Source organism: Salmo trutta, chromosome 20, assembly GCF_901001165.1.
Source record: "Salmo trutta chromosome 20, fSalTru1.1, whole genome shotgun sequence".
Taxonomy (NCBI): Eukaryota; Metazoa; Chordata; class Actinopteri; order Salmoniformes; family Salmonidae; genus Salmo; species Salmo trutta.
The window spans coordinates 43676257-43701997 of NC_042976.1; the positions used below are offsets into that span (position 1 = coordinate 43676257).

At 41.8% G+C, this 25741-nt stretch overlaps 2 protein-coding genes across 8 annotated transcripts in view; one reads left to right on the top strand and one right to left on the bottom strand.

Annotated features, from left to right (window-relative positions):
• LOC115156113 (uncharacterized) overlaps positions 1-25741 on the bottom strand; it is a 306615-nt gene that overhangs the window by 200868 nt on the left and 80006 nt on the right. For 2 of the 6 annotated variants that reach the window (XM_029703423.1, XM_029703424.1), the window contains 4 exons: positions 16425-16583; positions 16027-16194; positions 8070-8228; positions 7672-7839 (listed from right to left, as the gene is read on the bottom strand). In XM_029703423.1, the coding sequence (XP_029559283.1) occupies positions 7672-7839; positions 8070-8228; positions 16027-16194; positions 16425-16583 (654 nt within the window). Of the gene's footprint in view, positions 1-800; positions 1148-1763; positions 1967-7671; positions 7840-8069; positions 8229-9201; positions 9711-16026; positions 16195-16424; positions 16584-17557; positions 17956-25741 lie in introns of those variants that run through there. The other 4 variants (XM_029703425.1, XM_029703426.1, XM_029703428.1 and 1 more) reach the window with 4 other exon arrangements.
• Positions 9752-25741, top strand: part of LOC115156122 (signal transducer and activator of transcription 1-alpha/beta-like) — a 32009-nt gene continuing 16019 nt past the window's right edge. The window contains exon 1 of one of the 2 annotated variants that reach the window (XM_029703441.1): positions 9752-9850. In XM_029703441.1, coding sequence (XP_029559301.1) covers positions 9841-9850 — 10 coding nt within the window. In that variant the 5' untranslated portion in view covers positions 9752-9840. Of the gene's footprint in view, positions 9851-17993; positions 18140-25741 lie in introns of those variants that run through there. The other variant, XM_029703440.1, reaches the window with a different exon arrangement.

Consider the following 25741-nt stretch of genomic DNA (forward strand, 5'->3'; position numbering starts at 1 on the left):
TACCACAGCTTTCAGCCAATCAGCATTCAGGGCTCGAACCACCCAGTTTATAGTGGCCAATATACTATGGCTAAGCGCTGTTCTTAGGCAAAACTGCTTGGATACAGCCCTTAGCTGTGGTATATTGGCCATATACCACAAACACTGAGGTGCCATATTGCTAATAAAAACTGGTTACCAACATAAATAGAACAGTAACAAGTCTTTTTGCATCATAACCGTGGTATATTGTCGTATATACACATGGCTGAAATGCTGTTTCAGCCAATAAGCATCCAGGACCCAAACTGCCTGGTTTATAATTACACAATAAGGCACGAGGGGGCTTGGTGTAATTACACAATTATACCAACAGGCTCCTGAACAGCTTCAATCGCCAAGCCATAAGACTGCTAAATAACTAACAAAATGACTACACAGTACAGGTTTTCGCTATAAATACACATAGATCCTATTGCCTGATATCAATATTCGTAATTAATGCGTTATGGAGTCACCTATTATTATAATAATTTAGGTAAAATTATGATAAGTAGCCTACTGCTGTTATCTTTGCAAGGATCATATTTTATTTATAACAAGTCCCATAGGTTATTATAATGCATACTTTTTTTTTTACAATATTTAAAATGATTATATGAGCGGAACATTAACGTTAGGCCCACACCGCCACCCAGCTGCCACTACTTGCGGGATGTCCTGTATACCCTGTGGTCCCTGCCGCTGCATTTAAAAAAAGACGGTGCATCGGTTCCTACACCACTGCATAAGCCTTCTCTGTTAACCATTCATAGGCTTACCTTATTATCCTTATTATCCTCCATGGTTAAAGTCTATGGCTGGAGCTTATGTTCTCATCACGTAAAACTTAACCAAGTGATTACCAAAGAGATAAGGCTATCGCATTTTATACGGTAACTCAGCCAACGTCATAATGTGAAAGAACTTTTACGTAATAAAACAACTTCAGGGATGATCTGTCAATCAATGCGACCAGCGACGCCATACTGGAACCCCATACCACTAAAAAGACCCGTCGAAACAATAAATACTGATGTATTAGCTACGTTTCCGGTTTTTTTTTGTAAAATAATGTGATGAGACAACAAATAAATAAGTAAACAGCCGACAACAATGATGAGCAATACATAACATTGTAAATAAGAATGTGTTCTTAACTGATTTGCCTAGTTAAATAAGCTTAAATCATAAATAAATAAAAATAATAATAATAATCAAATGCAGTAATTTGAGAGGACCGCTTGAGGGCGACTACGAACCAGTTTTGAATAAACAAGGACAGAAGCATGCCATGTGTTGTTGGGTCAGAGGCGAAGGTTCATAGTTGAAATTCGAAAAGATGGTGGCGCACGCAGAAATACGCGTGGTTCACCGTGGTGGCAGCAAAATTAACTTCAGAGAGCCAGTTATTACAAATGATTCCAGGTACGTGTGTGTGTATTGCAGCTGACATGAGCTAAACCTGAATTAACTGTATGTGAAGTATGGCATGGACGCAAACTGTAGCTCTGGCTAGCTACTGTGGCTAGCTAGCAAGCACGTTAGCTAACGTGTTACTGTATAGCTACAACACAAGTATTCTAATCTTGAGAGAAACGTAACGTTGGCTATTGTTGTCTGTGGTCCTGTAGCTCAGTTGGTACAGCATGGCGCTTGCAACGCAAGTATTATGGGTTCGATTCCCGGGGGCACCCATACGTAAAATGTATACGTGCATGGCCATTGCTTCGCCCGCAACGAACCATTGTTTATACAGACGACTAGTTGCAGAAGCTTCCGTACGTAGTCAGGCGTCCTTGATCAACACACTCAAACGAAAATAACGTTTCTACTAGCGGCATATTCAGTATCTCTAGGAACGATACTTTCCGGGACGAAGCAAGCATGATCGTGGCGGGTAAAAGTGCTAAATGGCTTATACACAGAACCAGTGGAGTGGTGGAAAAAGTGCCAATTGTCATACATGACTGAGTCATTTTCTATTAAGGTATCTTTACTTTTACTCAAGTTAAAGTCACCCAGTAAAATACTAGAGTAATAGTCTAAAAGTATTGTTTTTAAATATACTTAAGTATCAAAAATGTAATTGGATAAAATATACTTATAATAGAAACCTATAAATAATTTCAAATTCCTTATATTAAGCAAACCAGACGGACCCATATTCTTGTTTTATTTATGGATAGCCAGGGGCTCCAACACTGACATAATGGGTGGGACACAATGCAGATAGCCCAGTTAGCCAATGTGCGGGAGCACTGGTTGGTCGGGCCAATTGAGGTAGTATGTACATGGATGTATGGTTAAAGTGACTATGCATATAAGATAAGCAGCGGCGTAAAAGAGGGGGGGGGGCACACAATGCAAATAGTACGGGTAACCATTGGTTACCTGTTCAGAAGTATTATGGCTTGGGGGTAAAAACTGTTGAGAAGCCTTTTTGTCCTAGACTTGGCACTCCGGTACCGCTTGCCATGCGGTAGTAGAGAGAACAGTCTATGACTGGGGTGGCTGGGGTCTTTGACAATTTTTAGTGCCTTCCTCTGACACCGCCTGGTGTAGAGGTCCTGGATGGCAGGCAGCTTTGCCCCAGTGATGTATTGGGCCGTACGCACTACCTTCTGAAGTGCCTTGCAGTCATATTTGCCTTATGCAGCACCACACATCGCCTTTGCATAGAGTTGATCAGGCTCTTGGTTGTGGCCTGTGGATTGTTGTCCCCGTCTTCAATGGCTGTGCGAAGTTGCTGAATATTGTCAGGAATTGGAACACGCTGTAATGCACATTGATCCAGAGCATCCCAATTGTGCTCAATGGGTGACATGTCTGGTAAGTATGCAGGCCATGGACGAACTGGGGCATTTTCAGCTTCCAGGAATTGTGTACAGATCCGTGTGACATGGGGCAGTGCATTATCATGCTAAAACATGAGGTGATGGTGGCGGAGGAGTGGCACGACAGTGGGCCTCAGGATCTCATCACTTTATTTCTGCATTCAAATTGCCATCGATAAAATGCAATAGTGTTCGTTGTCCGTAGCTTATGCCTGCCCATACCATAAGCCCACCGCCCACATTGGGCGAACCACTCGCCCACACGATTCCATACGCGCTGTCTGCCATTTGCCCGATCCAGTTGAAACTGGGATTCATCTTTGAAGAGCACACTTCTCCAGCATGCCAGTGGCCATCGAAGGTAAGCATTTGCCCACTGAAGTCGGTTAGGATGCCGAACTGCAGTCAGGTCAAGACCCTGGTGAGGACGACGAGCACGCAGAGAAGCTTCCTTGAGACGGTTTCTGCCAAAATTATTCGGTTCAGCAAACCCACAGTTCCATCAGCTGTCTGGGTGGCTGGTCTCAAACGATCCCGCAGGTGAAGAAGCCGGATGTGGAGTTCCTGGGCTGGCGTGGTTACATTTGGTCTGCGGTTGTGAGGCCGGTTGGACGTACTGCCAAATTCTCTAAAACAAAGTTGGAGGCAGCTTATGGTAGAGAAAGGAACATTCAATTCTCTGGCAAAAGCTCTGGTGGACATTCCTGCAGTCAGCATGCCAATTGCACACTCCCTCAACTTCAGTAATATGTGTCATTGTGTTGTGACAACTGCACATTTTAGTGGCCTTTTATTGTCCCCAGCACAAGGTGTACCTGTGTAATGAACGATTATGCTGTTTAATCCGCTTTTTGATATGCCACACCTGTCAGGTGGATGGATTATCTTGGCAAATGAGAAATGATCACTAAAAGGGATGTAAGCAAATTTGTGCACAAAATGAGAGAAGCTTTTTGTGCGTATGGAAAATTTGTTGGGTTCTTTTCTTTCAGCTCATGAAACATGGGACCAACACTTTACATGTTGCATTCCTATATTTTTGTGAACCTGAACATCATCTTATCTCTTTTGTGCCACCAATGTAGGAGGTTATGGAAGGGGAAACTGTATTGCAGTAGTCTAGTGTATGGTGCGGGAATAATGACAAGCGAACATGGAGAGATTTGTGTTCACATTGCCCTAACAAAGGGAACCGAACACAGACTTCAAGCGAATCGAACTTACATTTACATTTTAGTCATTTAGCAGACGCTCTTATCCAGAGCGACTTACAGTAGTGAGTGCATACATTTCATTTCATGCATTTTTTTTGTATTTTTTTTTGTACTGGCCCCCCGTGGGAATCAAACCCACAACCCTGGCGTTGCACACACCATGCCTGCGTTGCAAACACCATGCTCTACCAACTGAGCCAAAGGGAAGCCTACGTTAGACCACCTCTTGAGATTGTTTTGGTTTGCCTCGGGGCTCTTTTGAGGGGTCTGGGTTCCCTTGGCGTGTTCACACTGCACAAAAATTAAGCTAACCTCACTGAGTTCACAAATTGTCTGAAAGGGGCCACGTTTGAAAACATTTAACCTCTAGAGGACACCTTCGAGATAAAATCCCGTTAACCTGTTGGGGCTAGGGGGCAGTATTTGCACGGCCGGATAAAAAAACGTACCCGATTTAAACTGGTTACTACTCTTGCCCAGAAACGAGAATATGCATATAATTAATTAGTAGATCTGGATAGAAGACACTCTAAAGTTTCTAAAACTGTTGGAATGGTGTCTGTGAGTATAACAGAACTCGTATGGCAGGCCAAAACCTGAGAAGATTCCATTCAGGAAGTGCCTTGTCTGACAATTTGTTGTCCTTCTGTTGCATCTCTATCGAAAATACAGCATCTCTGCTGTAACATGACATTTTCTAAGGCTTCCATTGGCTCTCAGAAGGTGCCTATTTCCTCAGCCTTGCTCTCTTTATGTGAAACATGTAAGCATCGCATGCATGTGACAATTAGGGCCTGACCTATAGCCTATCATAATCAAATTAATAAATTGGTTATAACAAACTCCGAACACAGTAATATCGACAGCAAAATGGATGCGGAGGATGTGAAAAATAAACGCCAAACGGGTGAATGTTTACTGGTTGCTTAGGAGGGAAAGGGAAATTCAGATCTGTGGAAGACATTTGACTTAGTTGTGGAAACTACTGGTGGTCAAGAACAAGGAGGGTATAGGAGCAAGCGCTGACAGAGTATTATGTGTGCCAAAAATTTGCTGTTAGATTACAATATTGTTTTTTTCTAACCATTTGAAACAGTGTAAACAACACTAAATAAATTCTAAGCAATACCAGTCTGTTGTAACGACAAAAAAAATTGTAAAGCCTTTATTACAGCATAGCAAAGATTAAAAACAGCCAAATCTGTGAAATTGCTTAATTCAACATTTTGCCGGTGCATGAGGCTTGGTGCTCACAGAATCAGTAGGCTATTAAACAAATACTCAAACAGGCAACAGAAGCTATATCTGTCTTATATCTGTGTGTATATATATATGTGTGTATATACCAGTCAAAAGTTTGGACACACCTACTCATTCAAGGGTTTTTCTTTATTTTTACTATTTTCTACATTGTAGAATAGTAGTGAAGACATCAAAACTATGAAATAACACATATGGAATCATGTAGGTACTAAAAAAGTGTTAAACAAATCAAAATATATTTTATATTTGAGATTCTTCAAAGCCTTGACAGCAGCTTTGTACACTCTTGGAATTCTCTCAACCAGCTTCACCTGGAATGCTTTTCCAATAGTCTTGAAGGACTTCCCACATATGCTGAGAACTTGTTGGCTGCTTTTCCTTCACTCTGCGGTCCAATTCATCCCAAAACATCTCAATTGGGTTGAGGTTGGGTGATTGTGGATGTCAGGTCATCTGATGCAGCACTCCATCACTCGCCTTCTTGGTCAAATAGCCCTTACACAGCCTAGAGGTGTGTTGGGTAATTGTCCTGTTGAAAAATAAATTATAGTCCCACTAAGCGCAAACCAGATGGGATGGCGTATCACTGCAGGATACTATAATAGCCATGCTGGTTAAGTGTGCCTTGAATTCTAAACAAATCACAGACAGTGTCACCAGCAAAGCACCCCCACACCATCACACCTCCTCGATGCTTCATGGTGGGAACCACGTATGCGGAGATCATTTGTTCACCTACTCTCACAAAGACATTCTTGGAACCAAAAATCTCAGATTTGGACTCATCAGACCAAAGGACAGATTTCCACGGGTCTAATGTCCATTGCTCGTGTTTCTTGGCCCATGCAAGTCTCTTCTTCTTATTGGTGTCCTTTAGTAGTGCTTTCTTCGCAGCAATTTGACCATGAAGGCCTGATTCACGCAGTCTCCTCTGAACAGTTGATGTTGAGATGTGTCTGTTACTTGAACTCTGTGAAGCATTTATTTAGGCTGCAATGTGAGGTGCAGTTAACTCTAATGAACGTATCCTCTGCAGCCGAGGTAACTCTGGGTCTTCCTTTCCTGTGGCGGTCCTCATGAGAGCCAGTTTCATCATAGCGCTTGATGGTTTTTTGCGACTTGATGGTTTTTGCACTTGATGAAACGTTCAAAGTTCTTGACATTTTCCGGATTGACTGACCTTCATGTCTTATAGTAGTGACGGACTGTTGTTTCTCTTTGCTTATTTGAGCTGTTCTTGCCATAATATGGACTTGGCCTTTTACCAAATAGGGCTATCTTCTGTATACCAACCCTACCTTGTCACAACACAACTGGTTGGCTCAAACGCATTAAGAAGGAAAGAACTTCCTTTACTTAACTTTTAACAAGGCACACCTGTTAATTAATGAAATGCATCCCAGGTGACTACCACATGAGGCTGGTTGAGAGAATGCCAAGAGTGTGCAAAGCTGTCATCAAGGCAAAGAGTGACTACTTTGAAGAATCTCAAATATAAAGTAGATTTTGATTTGTTTAACACTTTTTTGGTACCTACATGATTCCATATGTGTTATTTCATAGTTTTGATGTCTTCAATACTATTCTACAATGTAGAAAATAGTAAAAATAAAGAAAAACCCTTTTGACTGGTAATATATATATGGATGATTTACAAAGCCAGGCACTTTAACAATTAGGCTATTGATTATAGACCTAATTAAGTTGTGTTTTCTTCTCTCCTCAATCTTCTTAGACAATTAGGCTACGGCAAGGGCTGTTTCCCCGTCTCTGCTGCTGCTGCTGCCTCTGCAGCATTGTTCTCAATCCCAATATGCTGGTTAACTTTGCTATTATGCACATAGCAACATAGGGAAGGGCCCCAATTCTACGGCGCACTGAAGATTATGTTTCAGAACCACGGACAGCGACCGTATCCAACGCGGGAGAAAGCACATTTGTTATAAAATAATATTTGATTGATTAGTGTTGCACCATTATTTTTACATAATATAACCATATACAATTTCAGTATCACGTCTTAGCGTGATGGACTGTGCCATCACTGTGGCCTCGGCAATGGATTAGTCAACTGTGACAGGCGCGAATCAGACAGGTGTCCATGTGCACCATGAAGAAAAAAAACTTTTGCGACTTTTGCGACTTAAGAAATCCCAGTCAACCAATAGCCTATCGACCAAACAATCGACCAAATGGGGTCAGCCCTAGATTTACTATTAGGAGATAAAAGGGTATTGTATGGGCAATTTACCTTCCTCAGAACAACATGCTGTAGGGTCAGGTTATAGACATGAAAGATATCACAAATATCCACATCTCTGCTCAATCTATTCCCTTACCTTGACTTTATTTCTCTTCACGGCATCCTGCTCCATCTGAGGCAGGGGATCCTTCTTCACCTCTTCCTCATCTTCATCATTCTGATTATCAACAAAATCTCTCTCAGCTGCATCAGTATCAGTGCTCTGTTCAACTGTGGACCTGTTGGCACCGGTCCTCCTCTTTGTCTAAAAAGACAATACAGTCAGTGACATACTGTATGTTGCCGTTGCTATACAGGCCTTTGAGAAGAGCTAGGGTAAACGATTGGTGATTGAATATTATTATGGAAGTCTGTTGTAAGGACAATTTACCCTCCAACCTCACAACAGCATGTTGTATGGCATATTGGACAGGTTTGGAGTGTGGACAGGTAAGACCCCAGATTTCCCTTTCTCTCCTCAATCTATTGTCTCACCTTAACTTTTCTCCTTGTCACAGCCTTCAGCTCGATCTGAGGTAGGGGATCCTTCACTTCACTATCTTCTGGATAGTTTAAACTCAGGATATCTTTCTTCATTTTCTGGACTTGACCTTCCAAACTTTGATGATCATGTGGATCATCTTCGTTTAAACTCTGATTGGAACAAATTAGACCATTTTTTAAATGCTCATGGATATGGCCAATATACCACAGCTAAGAGCTGTTCTTACGCACGACACAACGCAGAGTTATTATAAACTGGTTACCAACTTAATTAGAAGAGTAAAAAATAAATGTTTTGTCATACCCGTGGTATCCGCTCTGATATACCACAGCTTTCAGCCAATCAGCATTCAGGGCTCGAACCACCCAGTTTATAGTGGCCAATATACTATGGCTAAGCGCTGTTCTTAGGCAAAACTGCTTGGATACAGCCCTTAGCTGTGGTATATTGGCCATATACCACAAACACTGAGGTGCCATATTGCTAATAAAAACTGGTTACCAACATAAATAGAACAGTAACAAGTCTTTTTGCATCATAACCGTGGTATATTGTCGTATATACACATGGCTGAAATGCTGTTTCAGCCAATAAGCATCCAGGACCCAAACTGCCTGGTTTATAATTACACAATAAGGCACGAGGGGGCTTGGTGTAATTACACAATTATACCAACAGGTTCCTGAACAGCTTCAATCGCCAAGCCATAAGACCGCTAAATAACTAACAAAATGACTACACAGTACAGGTTTTCGCTATAAATACACATAGATCCTATTGCCTGATATCAAGATTCGTAATTAATGCGTTATGGAGTCACCTATTATTATAATAATTTAGGTAAAATTATGATAAGTAGCCTACTGCTGTTATCTTTGCAAGGATCATATTTTATTTATAACAAGTCCCATAGGTTATTATAATGCATACTTTTTTTTAACAATATTTAAAATGATTATATGAGCGGAACATTAACGTTAGCCCACACCGCCACCCAGCTGCCACTACTTGCGGGATGTCCTGTATACCCTGTGGTCCCTGCCGCTGCATTTAAAAAAAAGACGGTGCATCGGTTCCTACACAACTGCATAGGCCTTCTCTGTTAACCATTCATAGGCTTACCTTATTATCCTTATTATCCTCCATGGTTAAAGTCTATGACTGGAGCTTATGTTCTCATCACGTAAAACTTAACCAAGTGATTACCAAAGAGATAAGGCTATCGCATTTTATACGGTAACTCAGCCAACGTCATAATGTGAAACAACTTTTACGTAATAAAACAACTTCAGGGATGATCTGTCAATCAATGCGACCAGCGACGCCATACTGAAACCCCATACCACTAAAAAGACCCGTCGAAACAATAAATACTGATGTATTAGCTACGTTTCCGGGTTTTTTTTGTAAAATAATGTGATGAGACAACAAATAAATAAGTAAACAACAGCCGACAACAATGATGAGCAATACATAACATTGTAAATAAGAATGTGTTCTTAACTGACTTGCCTAGTTAAATAAGCTTAAATCATAAATAAATAAAAATTATAATAATAATCAAATGCAGTAATTTGAGAGGACCACTTGAGGGCGACTACGAACCAGTTTTGAATAAACAAGGACAGAAGCATGCCATGTGTTGTTGGGTCAGAGGCGAAGGTTCATAGTTGAAATTCGAAAAGATGGTGGCGCACGCAGAAATACGTGTGGTTCACCGTGGTGGCAGCAAAATTAACTTCAGAGAGCCAGTTATTACAAATGATTCCAGGTACGTGTGTGTGTATTGCAGCTGACATGAGCTAAACCTGAATTAACTGTATGTGAAGTATGGCACGGACGCAAACTGTAGCTCTGGCTAGCTACTGTGGCTAGCTAGCAAGCACGTTAGCTAACGTGTTACTGTATAGCTACAACACAAGTATTCTAATCTTGAGAGAAACGTAACGTTGGCTATTGTTGTCTGTGGTCCTGTAGCTCAGTTGGTACAGCATGGCGCTTGCAACGCAAGTATTATGGGTTCGATTCCCGGGGGCACCCATACGTAAAATGTATACGTGCATGGCCATTGCTTCGCCCGGCAACGAACCATTGTTTATACAGACGACTAGTTGCAGAAGCTTCCGTACGTAGTCAGGCGTCCTTGATCAACACACTCAAACGAAAATAACGTTTCTACTAGCGGCATATTCAGTATCTCTAGGAACGATACTTTCCGGGACGAAGCAAGCATGATCGTGGCGGGTAAAAGTGCTAAATGGCTTATACACAGAACCAGTGGAGTGGTGGAAAAAGTGCCCAATTGTCATACATGACTGAGTCATTTTCTATTAAGGTATCTTTACTTTTACTCAAGTTAAAGTCACCCAGTAAAATACTAGAGTAATAGTCTAAAAGTATTTGTTTTTAAATATACTTAAGTATCAAAAATGTAATTGGATAAAATATACTTATAATAGAAACCTATAAATAATTTCAAATTCCTTATATTAAGCAAACCAGACGGACCCATATTCTTGTTTTATTTATGGATAGCCAGGGGCTCCAACACTGACATAATGGGTGGGACACAATGCAGATAGCCCAGTTAGCCAATGTGCGGGAGCACTGGTTGGTCGGGCCAATTGAGGTAGTATGTACATGGATGTATGGTTAAAGTGACTATGCATATAAGATAAGCAGCGGCGTAAAAGAGAGGGGGGGGGGGGCACACAATGCAAATAGTACGGGTAACCATTGGTTACCTGTTCAGAAGTATTATGGCTTGGGGGTAAAAACTGTTGAGAAGCCTTTTTGTCCTAGACTTGGCACTCCGGTACCGCTTGCCATGCGGTAGTAGAGAGAACAGTCTATGACTGGGGTGGCTGGGGTCTTTGACAATTTTTAGTGCCTTCCTCTGACACCGCCTGGTGTAGAGGTCCTGGATGGACAGGCAGCTTTGCCCCAGTGATGTATTGGGCCGTACGCACTACCTTCTGAAGTGCCTTGCAGTCATATTTGCCTTATGCAGCACCACACATCGCCTTTGCATAGAGTTGATCAGGCTCTTGGTTGTGGCCTGTGGATTGTTGTCCCCGTCTTCAATGGCTGTGCGAAGTTGCTGAATATTGTCAGGAATTGGAACACGCTGTCATGCACATTGATCCAGAGCATCCCAATTGTGCTCAATGGGTGACATGTCTGGTAAGTATGCAGGCCATGGACGAACTGGGGCATTTTCAGCTTCCAGGAATTGTGTACAGATCCGTGTGACATGGGGCAGTGCATTATCATGCTAAAACATGAGGTGATGGTGGCGGAGGAGTGGCACGACAGTGGGCCTCAGGATCTCATCACTTTATTTCTGCATTCAAATTGCCATCGATAAAATGCAATAGTGTTCGTTGTCCGTAGCTTATGCCTGCCCATACCATAAGCCCACCGCCCACATTGGGCGAACCACTCGCCAACACGATTCCATACGCGCTGTCTGCCATTTGCCCGGTCCAGTTGAAACTGGGATTCATCTTTGAAGAGCACACTTCTCCAGCATGCCAGTGGCCATCGAAGGTAAGCATTTGCCCACTGAAGTCGGTTAGGATGCCCTGGTGAGGACGACGAGCACGCAGAGAAGCTTCCTTGAGACGGTTTCTGCAGAAATTATTCGGTTCAGCAAACCCACAGTTCCATCAGCTGTCTGGGTGGCTGGTCTCAAACGATCCCGCAGGTGAAGAAGCCGGATGTGGAGTTCCTGGGCTGGCGTGGTTACATTTGGTCTGCGGTTGTGAGGCCGGTTGGACGTACTGCCAAATTCTCTAAAACAAAGTTGGAGGCAGCTTATGGTAGAGAAAGGAACATTCAATTCTCTGGCAAAAGCTCTGGTGGACATTCCTGCAGTCAGCATGCCAATTGCACACTCCCTCAACTTCAGTAATATGTGTCATTGTGTTGTGACAACTGCACATTTTAGTGGCCTTTTATTGTCCCCAGCACAAGGTGTACCTGTGTAATGAACGATTATGCTGTTTAATCCGCTTTTTGATATGCCACACCTGTCAGGTGGATGGATTATCTTGGCAAATGAGAAATGATCACTAAAAGGGATGTAAGCAAATTTGTTCACAAAATGAGAGAAGCTTTTTGTGCGTATTCAAAATTTGTTGGGTTCTTTTCTTTCAGCTCATGAAACATGGGACGAAGACTTTACATGTTGCGTTCCTATATTTTTGTGAACCTGAACATCATCTTATCTCTTTTGTGCCACCAATGTAGGAGGTTATGGAAGGGGAAACTGTATTGCAGTAGTCTAGTGTATGGTGCGGGAATAATGACAAGCGAACATGGAGAGATTTGTGTTCACATTGCCCTAACAAAGGGAACCGAACACAGACTTCAAGCGAATCGAACTTACATTTACATTTTAGTCATTTAGCAGACGCTCTTATCCAGAGCGACTTACAGTAGTGAGTGCATACATTTCATTTCATGCATTTTTTTTTTTTGTACTGGAATCAAACCCACAACCCTGGCGTTGCACACACCATGCCTGCGTTGCAAACACCATGCTCTACCAACTGAGCCAAAGGGAAGCCTACGTTAGACCACCTCTTGAGATTGTTTTGGTTTGCCTCGGGGCTCTTTTGAGGGGTCTGGGTTCCCTTGGCGTGTTCACACTGCACAAAAATTAAGCTAACCTCACTGAGTTCACAAATTGTCTGAAAGGGGCCACGTTTGAAAACACTTAACCTCTAGAGGACACCTTCGAGATAAAATCCCGTTAACCTGTTGGGGCTAGGGGGCAGTATTTGCACGGCCGGATAAAAAAACGTACCCGATTTAAACTGGTTACTACTCTTGCCCAGAAACGAGAATATGCATATAATTAATTAGTAGATCTGGATAGAAGACACTCTAAAGTTTCTAAAACTGTTGGAATGGTGTCTGTGAGTATAACAGAACTCGTATGGCAGGCCAAAACCTGAGAAGATTCCATACAGGAAGTGCCTTGTCTGACAATTTGTTGTCCTTCTGTTGCATCTCTATCGAAAATACAGCATCTCTGCTGTAACATGACATTTTCTAAGGCTTCCATTGGCTCTCAGAAGGTGCCTATTTCCTCAGCCTTGCTCTCTTTATGTGAAACATGTAAGCATCGCATGCATGTGACAATTAGGGCCTGACCTATAGCCTATCATAATCAAATCAATAAATTGGTTATAACAAACTCCGAACACAGTAATATCGACAGCAAAATGGATGCGGAGGATGTGAAAAATAAACGCCAAACGGGTGAATGTTTACTGGTTGCTTAGGAGGGAAAGGGAAATTCAGATCTGTGGAAGACATTTGACTTAGTTGTGGAAACTACTGGTGGTCAAGAACAAGGAGGGTATAGGAGCAAGCGCTGACAGAGTATTATGTGTGCCAAACATTTGCTGTTAGATTACAATATTGTTTTTTCTGACCATTTGGAACAGTGTAAACAACACTAAATAAATTCTAAGCAATACCAGTCTGTTCTAACGACCAAAAAATTGTAAAGCCTTTATTACAGCATAGCAAAGATTAAAAACAGCCAAATCTGTGAAATTGCTTAATTCAACATTTTGCCGGTGCATGAGGCTTGGTGCTCACAGAATCAGTAGGCTATTAAACAAATACTCAAACAGGCAACAGAAGCTATATCTGTCTTATATCTGTATATATATATCAAAAGTTTGGACACACCTACTCATTCAAGGCTTTTTCTTTATTTTTACTATTTTCTACATTGTAGAATAGTAGTGAAGACATCAAAACTATGAAATAACACATATGGAATCATGTAGGTACTAAAAAAGTGTTAAACAAATCAAAATATATTTTATATTTTATATTTGAGATTCTTCAAAGCCTTGACAGCAGCTTTGTACACTCTTGGAATTCTCTCAACCAGCTTCACCTGGAATGCTTTTCCAATAGTCTTGAAGGACTTCCCACATATGCTGAGAACTTGTTGGCTGCTTTTCCTTCACTCTGCGGTCCAATTCATCCCAAAACATCTCAATTGGGTTGAGGTTGGGTGATTGTGGATGTCAGGTCATCTGATGCAGCACTCCATCACTCGCCTTCTTGGTCAAATAGCCCTTACACAGCCTAGAGGTGTGTTGGGTAATTGTCCTGTTGAAAAATAAATTATAGTCCAACTAAGCGCAAACCAGATACGATGGCGTATCACTGCAGGATACTATGGTAGCCATGCTGGTTAAGTGTGCCTTGAATTCTAAACAAATCACAGACAGTGTCACCAGCAAAGCATCCCCACACCATCACACCTCCTCGATGCTTCATGGTGGGAACCACATATGCGGAGATCATTTGTTCACCTACTCTCACAAAGACATTCTTGGAACCAAAAATCTCAGATTTGGACTCATCAGACCAAAGGACAGATTTCCACGGGTCTAATGTCCATTGCTCGTGTTTCTTGGCCCATGCAAGTCTCTTCTTTTTATTGGTGTCCTTTAGTAGTGCTTTCTTCGCAGCAATTTGACCATGAAGGCCTGATTCACGCAGTCTCCTCTGAACAGTTGATGTTGAGATGTGTCTGTTACTTGAACTCTGTGAAGCATTTATTTAGGCTGCAATGTGAGGTGCAGTTAACTCTAATGAACGTATCCTCTGCAGCCGAGGTAACTCTGGGTCTTCCTTTCCTGTGGCGGTCCTCATGAGAGCCAGTTTCATCATAGCGCTTGATGGTTTTTGCGACTTGATGGTTTTTGCACTTGATGAAACGTTCAAAGTTTTCCGGATTGACTGACCTTCATGTCTTATAGTAGTGACGGACTGTTGTTTCTCTTTGCTTATTTGAGCTGTTCTTGCCATAATATGGACTTGGCCTTTTACCAAATAGGGCTATCTTCTGTATACCAACCCTACCTTGTCACAACACAACTGGTTGGCTCAAACGCATTAAGAAGGAAAGAACTTCCTTTACTTAACTTTTAACAAGGCACACCTGTTAATTAATGAAATGCATCCCAGGTGACTACCACATGAGGCTGGTTGAGAGAATGCCAAGAGTGTGCAAAGCTGTCATCAAGGCAAAGAGTGACTACTTTGAAGAATCTCAAATATAAAGTAGATTTTGATTTGTTTAACACTTTTTTGGTACCTACATGATTCCATATGTGTTATTTCATAGTTTTGATGTCTTCACTACTATTCTACAATGTAGAAAATAGTAAAAATAAAGAAAAACCCTTTTGACTGGTAATATATATTTGGATGATTTACAAAGCCAGGCACATTTAACAATTAGGCTATTGATTATAGACCTAATTAAGTTGTGTTTTCTTCTCTCCTCAATCTTCTTAGACAATTAGGCTAAGGCAAGGGCTGTTTCCCCATCTCTGCTGCTGCTGCTGCCTCTGCAGCATTGTTCTCAATCCCAATATGCTGGTTAACTTTGCTATTATGCACATAGCAACATAGGGAAGGGCCCCAATTCTACGGCGCACTGAAGATTATGTTTCAGAACCACGGACAGCGACCGTATCCAACGCGGGAGAAAGCACATTTGTTATAAAATAATATTTGATTGATTAGTGTTGCACCATTATTTTTACATAATATAACCATATACAATTTCAGTATCACGTCTTAGCGTGATGGACTGTGCCATCACTGTGGCCTCGGTAATGGATTAGTCAACTGTGACAGGCGCGAATCAGACAGGTGTCCATGTGCACCATGAAGAAAAAAAAACTTTTGCGACTGCTCGACTTAAGAAATCCCAGTCAACCAATAGCCTATCGACCAAACAATCGACCAGTCGACCAAATGGGGTCAGCCCTAGATTTACTATTAGGAGATAAAAGGGTATTGTATGGGCAATTTACCTTCCTCAGAACAACATGCTGTAGGGTCAAGTTATAGACATGAAAGATATCTCAAATATCCACATCTCTGCTCAATCTATTCCCTTACCTTGACTTTATTTCTCTTCACGGCATCCTGCTCCATCTGAGGCAGGGGATCCTTCTTCACCTCTTCCTCATCTTCATCATTCTGATTATCAACAAAATCTCTCTCAGCTGCATCAGTATCAGTGCTCTGTTCAACTGTGGACCTGTTGGCACCGGTCCTCCTCTTTGTCTAAAAAGACAATACAGTCAGTGACATACTGTATGTTGCCGTTGCTATACAGGCCTTTGAGAAGAGCTAGGGTAAACGATTGGTGATTGAATATTATTATGGAAGTCTGTTGTAAGGACAATTTACCCTCCAACCTCACAACAGCATGTTGTATGGCATATTGGACAGGTTTGGAGTGTGGACAGGTAAGACCCCAGATTTCCCTTTCTCTCCTCAATCTATTGTCTCACCTTAACTTTTCTCCTTGTCACAGCCTTCAGCTCGATCTGAGGCAGGGGATCCTTCACTTCACTATCTTCTGGATAGTTTAAACTCAGGATATCTTTCTTCATTTTCTGGACTTGACCTTCCAAACTTTGATGATCATGTGGATCATCTTCGTTTAAACTCTGATTGGAACAAATTAGACCATTTTTTAAATGCTCATGGATATGGCCAATATACCACAGCTAAGAGCTGTTCTTACGCACGACACAACGCAGAGTTATTATAAACTGGTTACCAACTTAATTAGAAGAGTAAAAAATAAATGTTTTGTCATACCCGTGGTATCCGCTCTGATATACCACAGCTTTCAGCCAATCAGCATTCAGGGCTCGAACCACCCAGTTTATAGTGGCCAATATACTATGGCTAAGCGCTGTTCTTAGGCAAAACTGCTTGGATACAGCCCTTAGCTGTGGTATATTGGCCATATACCACAAACACTGAGGTGCCATATTGCTAATAAAAACTGGTTACCAACATAAATAGAACAGTAACAAGTCTTTTTGCATCATAACCGTGGTATATTGTCGTATATACACATGGCTGAAATGCTGTTTCAGCCAATAAGCATCCAGGACCCAAACTGCCTGGTTTATAATTACACAATAATGCACGAGGGGGCTTGGTGTAATTACACAATTATACCAACAGGTTCCTGAACAGCTTCAATCGCCAAGCCATAAGACTGCTAAATAACTAACAAAATGACTACACAGTACAGGTTTTCGCTATAAATACACATAGATCCTATTGCCTGATATCAAGATTCGTAATTAATGCGTTATGGAGTCACCTATTATTATAATAATTTAGGTAAAATTATGATAAGTAGCCTACTGCTGTTATCTTTGCAAGGATCATATTTTATTTATAACAAGTCCCATAGGTTATTATAATGCATACTTTTTTTTTTACAATATTTAAAATGATTATATGAGCGGAACATTAACGTTGGCCCACACCGCCACCCAGCTGCCACTACTTGCGGGATGTCCTGTATACCCTGTGGTCCCTGCCGCTGCATTTTAAAAAAAGACGGTGCATCGGTTCCTACACAACTGCATAGGCCTTCTCTGTTAACCATTCATAGGCTTACCTTATTATCCTTATTATCCTCCATGGTTAAAGTCTATGACTGGAGCTTATGTTCTCATCACGTAAAACTTAACCAAGTGATTACCAAAGAGATAAGGCTATCGCATTTTATACGGTAACTCAGCCAACGTCATAATGTGAAACAACTTTTACGTAATAAAACAACTTCAGGGATGATCTGTCAATCAATGCGACCAGCGACGCCATACTGGAACCCCATACCACTAAAAAGACCCGTCGAAACAATAAATACTGATGTGTTAGCTACGTTTCCGTTTTTTTTTGTAAAATAATGTGATGAGACAACAAATAAATAAGTAAACAACAGCCGACAACAATGATGAGCAATACATAACATTGTAAATAAGAATGTGTTCTTAACTGACTTGCCTAGTTAAATAAGCTTAAATCATAAATAAAAATAAATAATAATCAAATGCAGTAATTTGAGAGGACCGCTTGAGGGCGACTACGAACCAGTTTTGAATAAACAAGGACAGAAGCATGCCATGTGTTGTTGGGTCAGAGGCGAAGGTGGCAGCAAAATTAACTTCAGAGAGCCAGTTATTACAAATGATTCCAGGTACGTGTGTGTGTATTGCAGCTGACATGAGCTAAACCTGAATTAACTGTATGTGAAGTATGGCATGGACGCAAACTGTAGCTCTGGCTAGCTACTGTGGCTAGCTAGCAAGCACGTTAGCTAACGTGTTACTGTATAGCTACAACACAAGTATTCTAATCTTGAGAGAAACGTAACGTTGGCTATTGTTGTCTGTGGTCCTGTAGCTCAGTTGGTACAGCATGGCGCTTGCAACGCAAGTATTATGGGTTCGATTCCCGGGGGCACCCATACGTAAAATGTATACGTGCATGGCCATTGCTTCGCCCGGCAACGAACCATTGTTTATACAGACGACTAGTTGCAGAAGCTTCCGTACGTAGTCAGGCGTCCTTGATCAACACACTCAAACGAAAATAACGTTTCTACTAGCGGCATATTCAGTATCTCTAGGAACGATACTTTCCGGGACGAAGCAAGCATGATCGTGGCGGGTAAAAGTGCTAAATGGCTTATACACAGAACCAGTGGAGTGGTGGAAAAAGTGCCCAATTGTCATACATGACTGAGTCATTTTCTATTAAGGTATCTTTACTTTTACTCAAGTTAAAGTCACCCAGTAAAATACTAGAGTAATAGTCTAAAAGTATTTGTTTTTAAATATACTTAAGTATCAAAAATGTAATTGGATAAAATATACTTATAATAGAAACCTATAAATAATTTCAAATTCCTTATATTAAGCAAACCAGACGGACCCATATTCTTGTTTTATTTATGGATAGCCAGGGGCTCCAACACTGACATAATGGGTGGGACACAATGCAGATAGCCCAGTTAGCCAATGTGCGGGAGCACTGGTTGGTCGGGCCAATTGAGGTAGTATGTACATGGATGTATGGTTAAAGTGACTATGCATATAAGATAAGCAGCGGCGTAAAAGAGGGGGGGGGGCACACAATGCAAATAGTACGGGTAACCATTGGTTACCTGTTCAGAAGTATTATGGCTTGGGGGTAAAAACTGTTGAGAAGCCTTTTTGTCCTAGACTTGGCACTCCGGTACCGCTTGCCATGCGGTAGTAGAGAGAACAGTCTATGACTGGGGTGGCTGGGGTCTTTGACAATTTTTAGTGCCTTCCTCTGACACCGCCTGGTGTAGAGGTCCTGGATGGCAGGCAGCTTTGCCCCAGTGATGTATTGGGCCGTACGCACTACGTTCTGAAGTGCCTTGCAGTCATATTTGCCTTATGCAGCACCACACATCGCCTTTGCATAGAGTTGATCAGGCTCTTGGTTGTGGCCTGTGGATTGTTGTCCCCGTCTTCAATGGCTGTGCGAAGTTGCTGAATATTGTCAGGAATTGGAACACGCTGTCATGCACATTGATCCAGAGCATCCCAATTGTGCTCAATGGGTGACATGTCTGGTAAGTATGCAGGCCATGGACGAACTGGGGCATTTTCAGCTTCCAGGAATTGTGTACAGATCCGTGTGACATGGGGCAGTGCATTATCATGCTAAAACATGAGGTGATGGTGGCGGAGGAGTGGCACGACAGTGGGCCTCAGGATCTCATCACTTTATTTCTGCATTCAAATTGCCATCGATAAAATGCAATAGTGTTCGTTGTCCGTAGCTTATGCCTGCCTATACCATAAGCCCACCGCCCACATTGGGCGAACCACTCGCCAACACGATTCCATACGCGCTGTCTGCCATTTGCCCGGTCCAGTTGAAACTGGGATTCATCTTTGAAGAGCACACTTCTCCAGCATGCCAGTGGCCATCGAAGGTAAGCATTTGCCCACTGAAGTCGGTTAGGATGCCGAACTGCAGTCAGGTCAAGACCCTGGTGAGGACGACGAGCACGCAGAGAAGCTTCCTTGAGACGGTTTCTGCAAAAATTATTCGGTTCAGCAAACCCACAGTTCCATCAGCTGTCTGGATGGCTAGTCTCAAACGATCCCGCAGGTGAAGAAGCCGCATGTGGAGTTCCTGGGCTGGCGTGGTTACATTTGGTCTGCGGTTGTGAGGCCGGTTGGACCTACTGCCAAATTCTCTAAAACAAAGTTGGAGGCAGCTTATGGTAGAGAAAGGAACATTCAATTCTCTGGCAAAAGCTCTGGTGGACATTCCTGCAGTCAGCATGCCAATTGCACACTCCCTCAACTTCAGTAATATGTGTCATTGTGTTGTGACAACTGCACATTTTAGTGGCCTTTTATTGTCCCCAGCACAAGGTGTACCTGTGTAATGAACGATTATGCTGTTTAATCCGCTTTTTGATATGCCACACCTGTCAGGTGGATGGATTATCTTGGCAAATGAGAAATGATCACTAAAAGGGATGTAAGCAAATTTGTGCACAAAATGAGAGAAGCTTTTTGTGCGTATGGAAAATTTGTTGGGTTCTTTTCTTTCAGCTCATGAAACATGGGACCAACACTTTACATGTTGCGTTCCTATATTTTTGTGAACCTGAACATCATCTTATCTCTTTTGTGCCACCAATGTAGGAGGTTATGGAAGGGGAAACTGTATTGCAGTAGTCTAGTGTAATACAGACGCTCTTATCCAGAGCGACTTACAGTAGTGAGTGCATACATTTCATTTCATGCATTTTTTTTTTGTACTGGCCCCCCGTGGGAATCAAACCCACAACCCTGGCGTTGCACACACCATGCCTGCGTTGCAAACACCATGCTCTACCAACTGAGCCAAAGGGAAGCCTACGTTAGACCACCTCTTGAGATTGTTTTGGTTTGCCTCGGGGCTCTTTTGAGGGGTCTGGGTTCCCTTGGCGTGTTCACACTGCACAAAAATTAAGCTAACCTCACTGAGTTCACAAATTGTCTGAAAGGGGCCACGTTTGAAAACACTTAACCTCTAGAGGACACCTTCGAGATAAAATCCCGTTAACCTGTTGGGGCTAGGGGGCAGTATTTGCACGGCCGGATAAAAAAACGTACCCGATTTTTAAACTGGTTACTACTCTTGCCCAGAAACGAGAATATGCATATAATTAATTAGTAGATCTGGATAGAAGACACTCTAAAGTTTCTAAAACTGTTGGAATGGTGTCTGTGAGTATAACAGAACTCGTATGGCAGGCCAAAACCTGAGAAGATTCCATACAGGAAGTGCCTTGTCTGACAATTTGTTGTCCTTCTGTTGCATCTCTATCGAAAATACAGCATCTCTGCTGTAACATGACATTTTCTAAGGCTTCCATTGGCTCTCAGAAGGTGCCTATTTCCTCAGCCTTGCTCTCTTTATGTGAATCATGTAAGCATCGCATGCATGTGACAATTAGGGCCTGACCTATAGCCTATCATAATCAAATCAATAAATTGGTTATAACAAACTCCGAACACAGTAAAATCGACAGCAAAATGGATGCGGAGGATGTGAAAAATAAACGCCAAACGGGTGAATGTTTACTGGTTGCTTAGGAGGGAAAGGGAAATTCAGATCTGTGGAAGACATTTGACTTAGTTGTGGAAACTACTGGTGGTCAAGAACAAGGAGGGTATAGGAGCAAGCGCTGACAGAGTATTATGTGTGCCAAACATTTGCTGTTGGATTACAATATTGTTTTTTTCTGACCATTTGGAACAGTGTAAACAACACTAAATAAATTCTAAGCAATACCAGTCTGTTCTAACGACAAAAAAATTGTAAAGCCTTTATTACAGCATAGCAAAGATTAAAAACAGCCAAATCTGTGAAATTGCTTAATTCAACATTTTGCCGGTGCATGAGGCTTGGTGCTCACAGAATCAGTAGGCTATTAAACAAATACTCAAACAGGCAACAGAAGCTATATCTGTCTTATATCTGTGTGTATGTATATATATGTGTGTATATACCAGTCAAAAGTTTGGACACACCTACTCATTCAAGGGTTTTTCTTTATTTTTACTATTTTCTACATTGTAGAATAGTAGTGAAGACATCAAAACTATGAAATAACACATATGGAATCATGTAGGTACTAAAAAAGTGTTAAACAAATCAAAATATATTTTATATTTTATATTTGAGATTCTTCAAAGCCTTGACAGAAGCTTTGTACACTCTTGGAATTCTCTCAACCAGCTTCACCTGGAATGCTTTTCCAACAGTCTTGAAGGACTTCCCACCTATGCTGAGAACTTGTTGGCTGCTTTTCCTTCACTCTGCGGTCCAATTCATCCCAAAACATCTCAATTGGGTTGAGGTTGGGTGATTGTGGATGTCAGGTCATCTGATGCAGCACTCCATCACTCGCCTTCTTGGTCAAATAGCCCTTACACAGCCTAGAGGTGTGTTGGGTAATTGTCCTGTTGAAAAATAAATTATAGTCCCACTAAGCGCAAACCAGATGGGATGGCGTATCACTGCAGGATACTATAATAGCCATGCTGGTTAAGTGTGCCTTGAATTCTAAACAAATCACAGACAGTGTCACCAGCAAAGCACCCCCACACCATCACACCTCCTCCATGCTTCATGGTGGGAACCACATATGCGGAGATCATTTGTTCACCTACTCTCACAAAGACATTCTTGGAACCAAAAATCTCAGATTTGGACTCATCAGACCAAAGGACAGGTTTCCACGGGTCTAATGTCCATTGCTCGTGTTTCTTGGCCCATGCAAGTCTCTTCTTCTTATTGGTGTCCTTTAGTAGTGCTTTCTTCGCAGCAATTTGACCATGAAGGCCTGATTCACGCAGTCTCCTCTGAACAGTTGATGTTGAGATGTGTCTGTTACTTGAACTCTGTGAAGCATTTATTTAGGCTGCAATGGGAGGTGCAGTTAACTCTAATGAACGTATCCTCTGCAGCCGAGGTAACTCTGGGTCTTCCTTTCCTGTGGCGGTCCTCATGAGAGCCTGTTTCATCATAGCACTTGATGTTTTTTGCACTTGATGAAACGTTCAAAGTTTTCCGGATTGACTGACCTTCATGTCTTATAGTAATGACGGACTGTTGTTTCTCTTTGCTTATTTGAGCTGTTCTTGCCATAATATGGACTTGGCCTTTTACCAAATAGGGCTATCTTCTGTATACCAACCCTACCTTGTCACAACACAACTGGTTGGCTCAAACGCATTAAGAAGGAAAGAACTTCCTTTACTTAACTTTTAACAAGGCACACCTGTTAATTAATGAAATGCATCCCAGGTGACTACCACATGAGGCTGGTTGAGAGAATGCCAAGAGTGTGCAAAGCTGTCATCAAGGCAAAGAGTGACTACTTTGAAGAATCTCAAATAAAGTAGATTTTGATTTGTTTAACACTTTTTTGGTACCTACATGATTCCATATGTGTTATTTCATAGTTTTGATGTCTTCACTACTATTCTACAATGTAGAAAATAGTAAAAATAAAGAAAAACCCTTTTGCCTGGTAATATATATATATGGATGATTTACAAAGCCAGGCACATTTAACAATTAGGCTATTGATTATAGACCTAATTAAGTTGTGTTTTCTTCTCTCCTCAATCTTCTTAGACAATTAGGCTAAGGCAAGGGCTGTTTCCCCGTCTCTGCTGCTGCTGCTGCCTCTGCAGCATTGTTCTCAATCCCAATATGCTGGTTAACTTTGCTATTATGCACATAGCAACATAGGGAAGGGCCCCAATTCTACGGCGCACTGAAGATTATGTTTCAGAACCACGGACAGCGACCGTATCCAACGCGGGAGAAAGCACATTTGTTATAAAATAATATTGGATTGATTAGTGTTGCACCATTATTTTTACATAATATAACCATATACAATTTCAGTATCACGTCTTAGCGTGATGGACTGTGCCATCACTGTGGCCTCGGCAATGGATTAGTCAACTGTGACAGGCGCGAATCAGACAGGTGTCCATGTGCACCATGAAGAAAAAAAAACTTTTGCGACTTAAGAAATCCCAGTCAACCAATAGCCTATCGACCAAACAATCGACCAGTCGACCAAATGGGGTCAGCCCTAGATTTACTATTAGGAGATAAAAGGGTATTGTATGGGCAATTTACCTTCCTCAGAACAATATGCTGTAGGGTCAAGTTATAGACATGAAAGATATCTCAAATATCCACATCTCTGCTCAATCTATTCCCTTACCTTGACTTTATTTCTCTTCACGGCATCCTGCTCAATCTGAGGCAGGGGATCCTTCTTCACCTCTTCTTCATCATTCTGATTATCAACAAAATCTCTCTCAGCTGCATCAATATCAGTGCTCTGTTCAACTGTGGACCTGTTGGCACCGATCCTCCTCTTTGTCTAAAAAGACAATACAGTCAGTGACATACTGTATGTTGCCGTTGCTACAGGCCTTTGAGAAGAGCTAGGGTAAATGATTGGTGATTGAATATTATTATGGAAGTCTGTTGTAAGGACAATTTACCCTCCAACCTCACAACAGCATGTTGTATGGCATATTGGACAGGTTTGGAGTGTGGACAGGTAAGACCCCAGATTTCCCTTTCTCTCCTCAATCTATTGTCTCACCTTAACTTTTCTCCTTGTCACAGCCTTCAGCTCGATCTGAGGCAGGGGATCCTTCACTTCACTATCTTCTGGATAGTTTAAACCCAGGATATCTTTCTTCATTTTCTGGACTTGACCTTCCAAACTTTGATCATGTGGATCATCTTTGTTTAAACTCTGATTGGAACAAATTAGACCATTTTTTAAATGCTCATGGATATGGCCAATATACCACAGCTAAGAGCTGTTCTTACGCACGACACAACGCAGAGTTATTATAAACTGGTTACCAACTTAATTAGAAGAGTAAAAATAAATGTTTTGTCATACCCGTGGTATACGCTCTGATATGCCACAGCTTTCAGCCAATCAGCATTCAGGGCTCGAACCACCCAGTTTATAATGGCCAATATACTATGGCTAAGCGCTGTTCTTAGGCAAAACTGCTTGGATACAGCCCTTAGCTGTGGTATATTGGCCATATACCACAAACACTGAGGTGCCATATTGCTAATAAAAACTGGTTACCAACATAAATAGAACAGTAACAAGTCTTTTTGCATCATACCCGTGGTATATTGTCGTATATACACATGGCTGAAATGCTGTTTCAGCCAATAAGCATCCAGGACCCAAACTGCCTGGTTTATAATTACACAATAAGGCACGAGGGGGTGTGGTATATGGCCAATTTACCACAGCTAAGGGCTGTTCTGAAGCAAGCCGAAACGCGAAGTGCCTGGATACAGCCCTTAGCCATGGTAAATTCGTTTTTTGCTAACGGTTGTATTCATTTTGGGATCTATCGCATCCCACAGCTGTCCCAGACTATGTTTGTAATATTTATATCTCACACAGAATAGGTAAATTTTTGTACAATGGGGATAGTAAATTGACATAGGCTAGTGCTTTTGCTGTTCATTAGGCCTATTCATTTTGTTGGCTGATGAAAAGTAAATGTAGACAGTTCTTCCAATATCTTCAATACGCGCCTTGGAATTGGATAAGGACGCACGCAGTTGAGTCTCCAATGTGTCTGTCTTCACTAGTAGCCTGTGAGAAAGACCCGATCAATTGATGGGCATTAGCTCAATTCTCATTAGCCATCTGAGAGAGCCATGTGAGTGAGAGGTGCTTCAGAGCCAG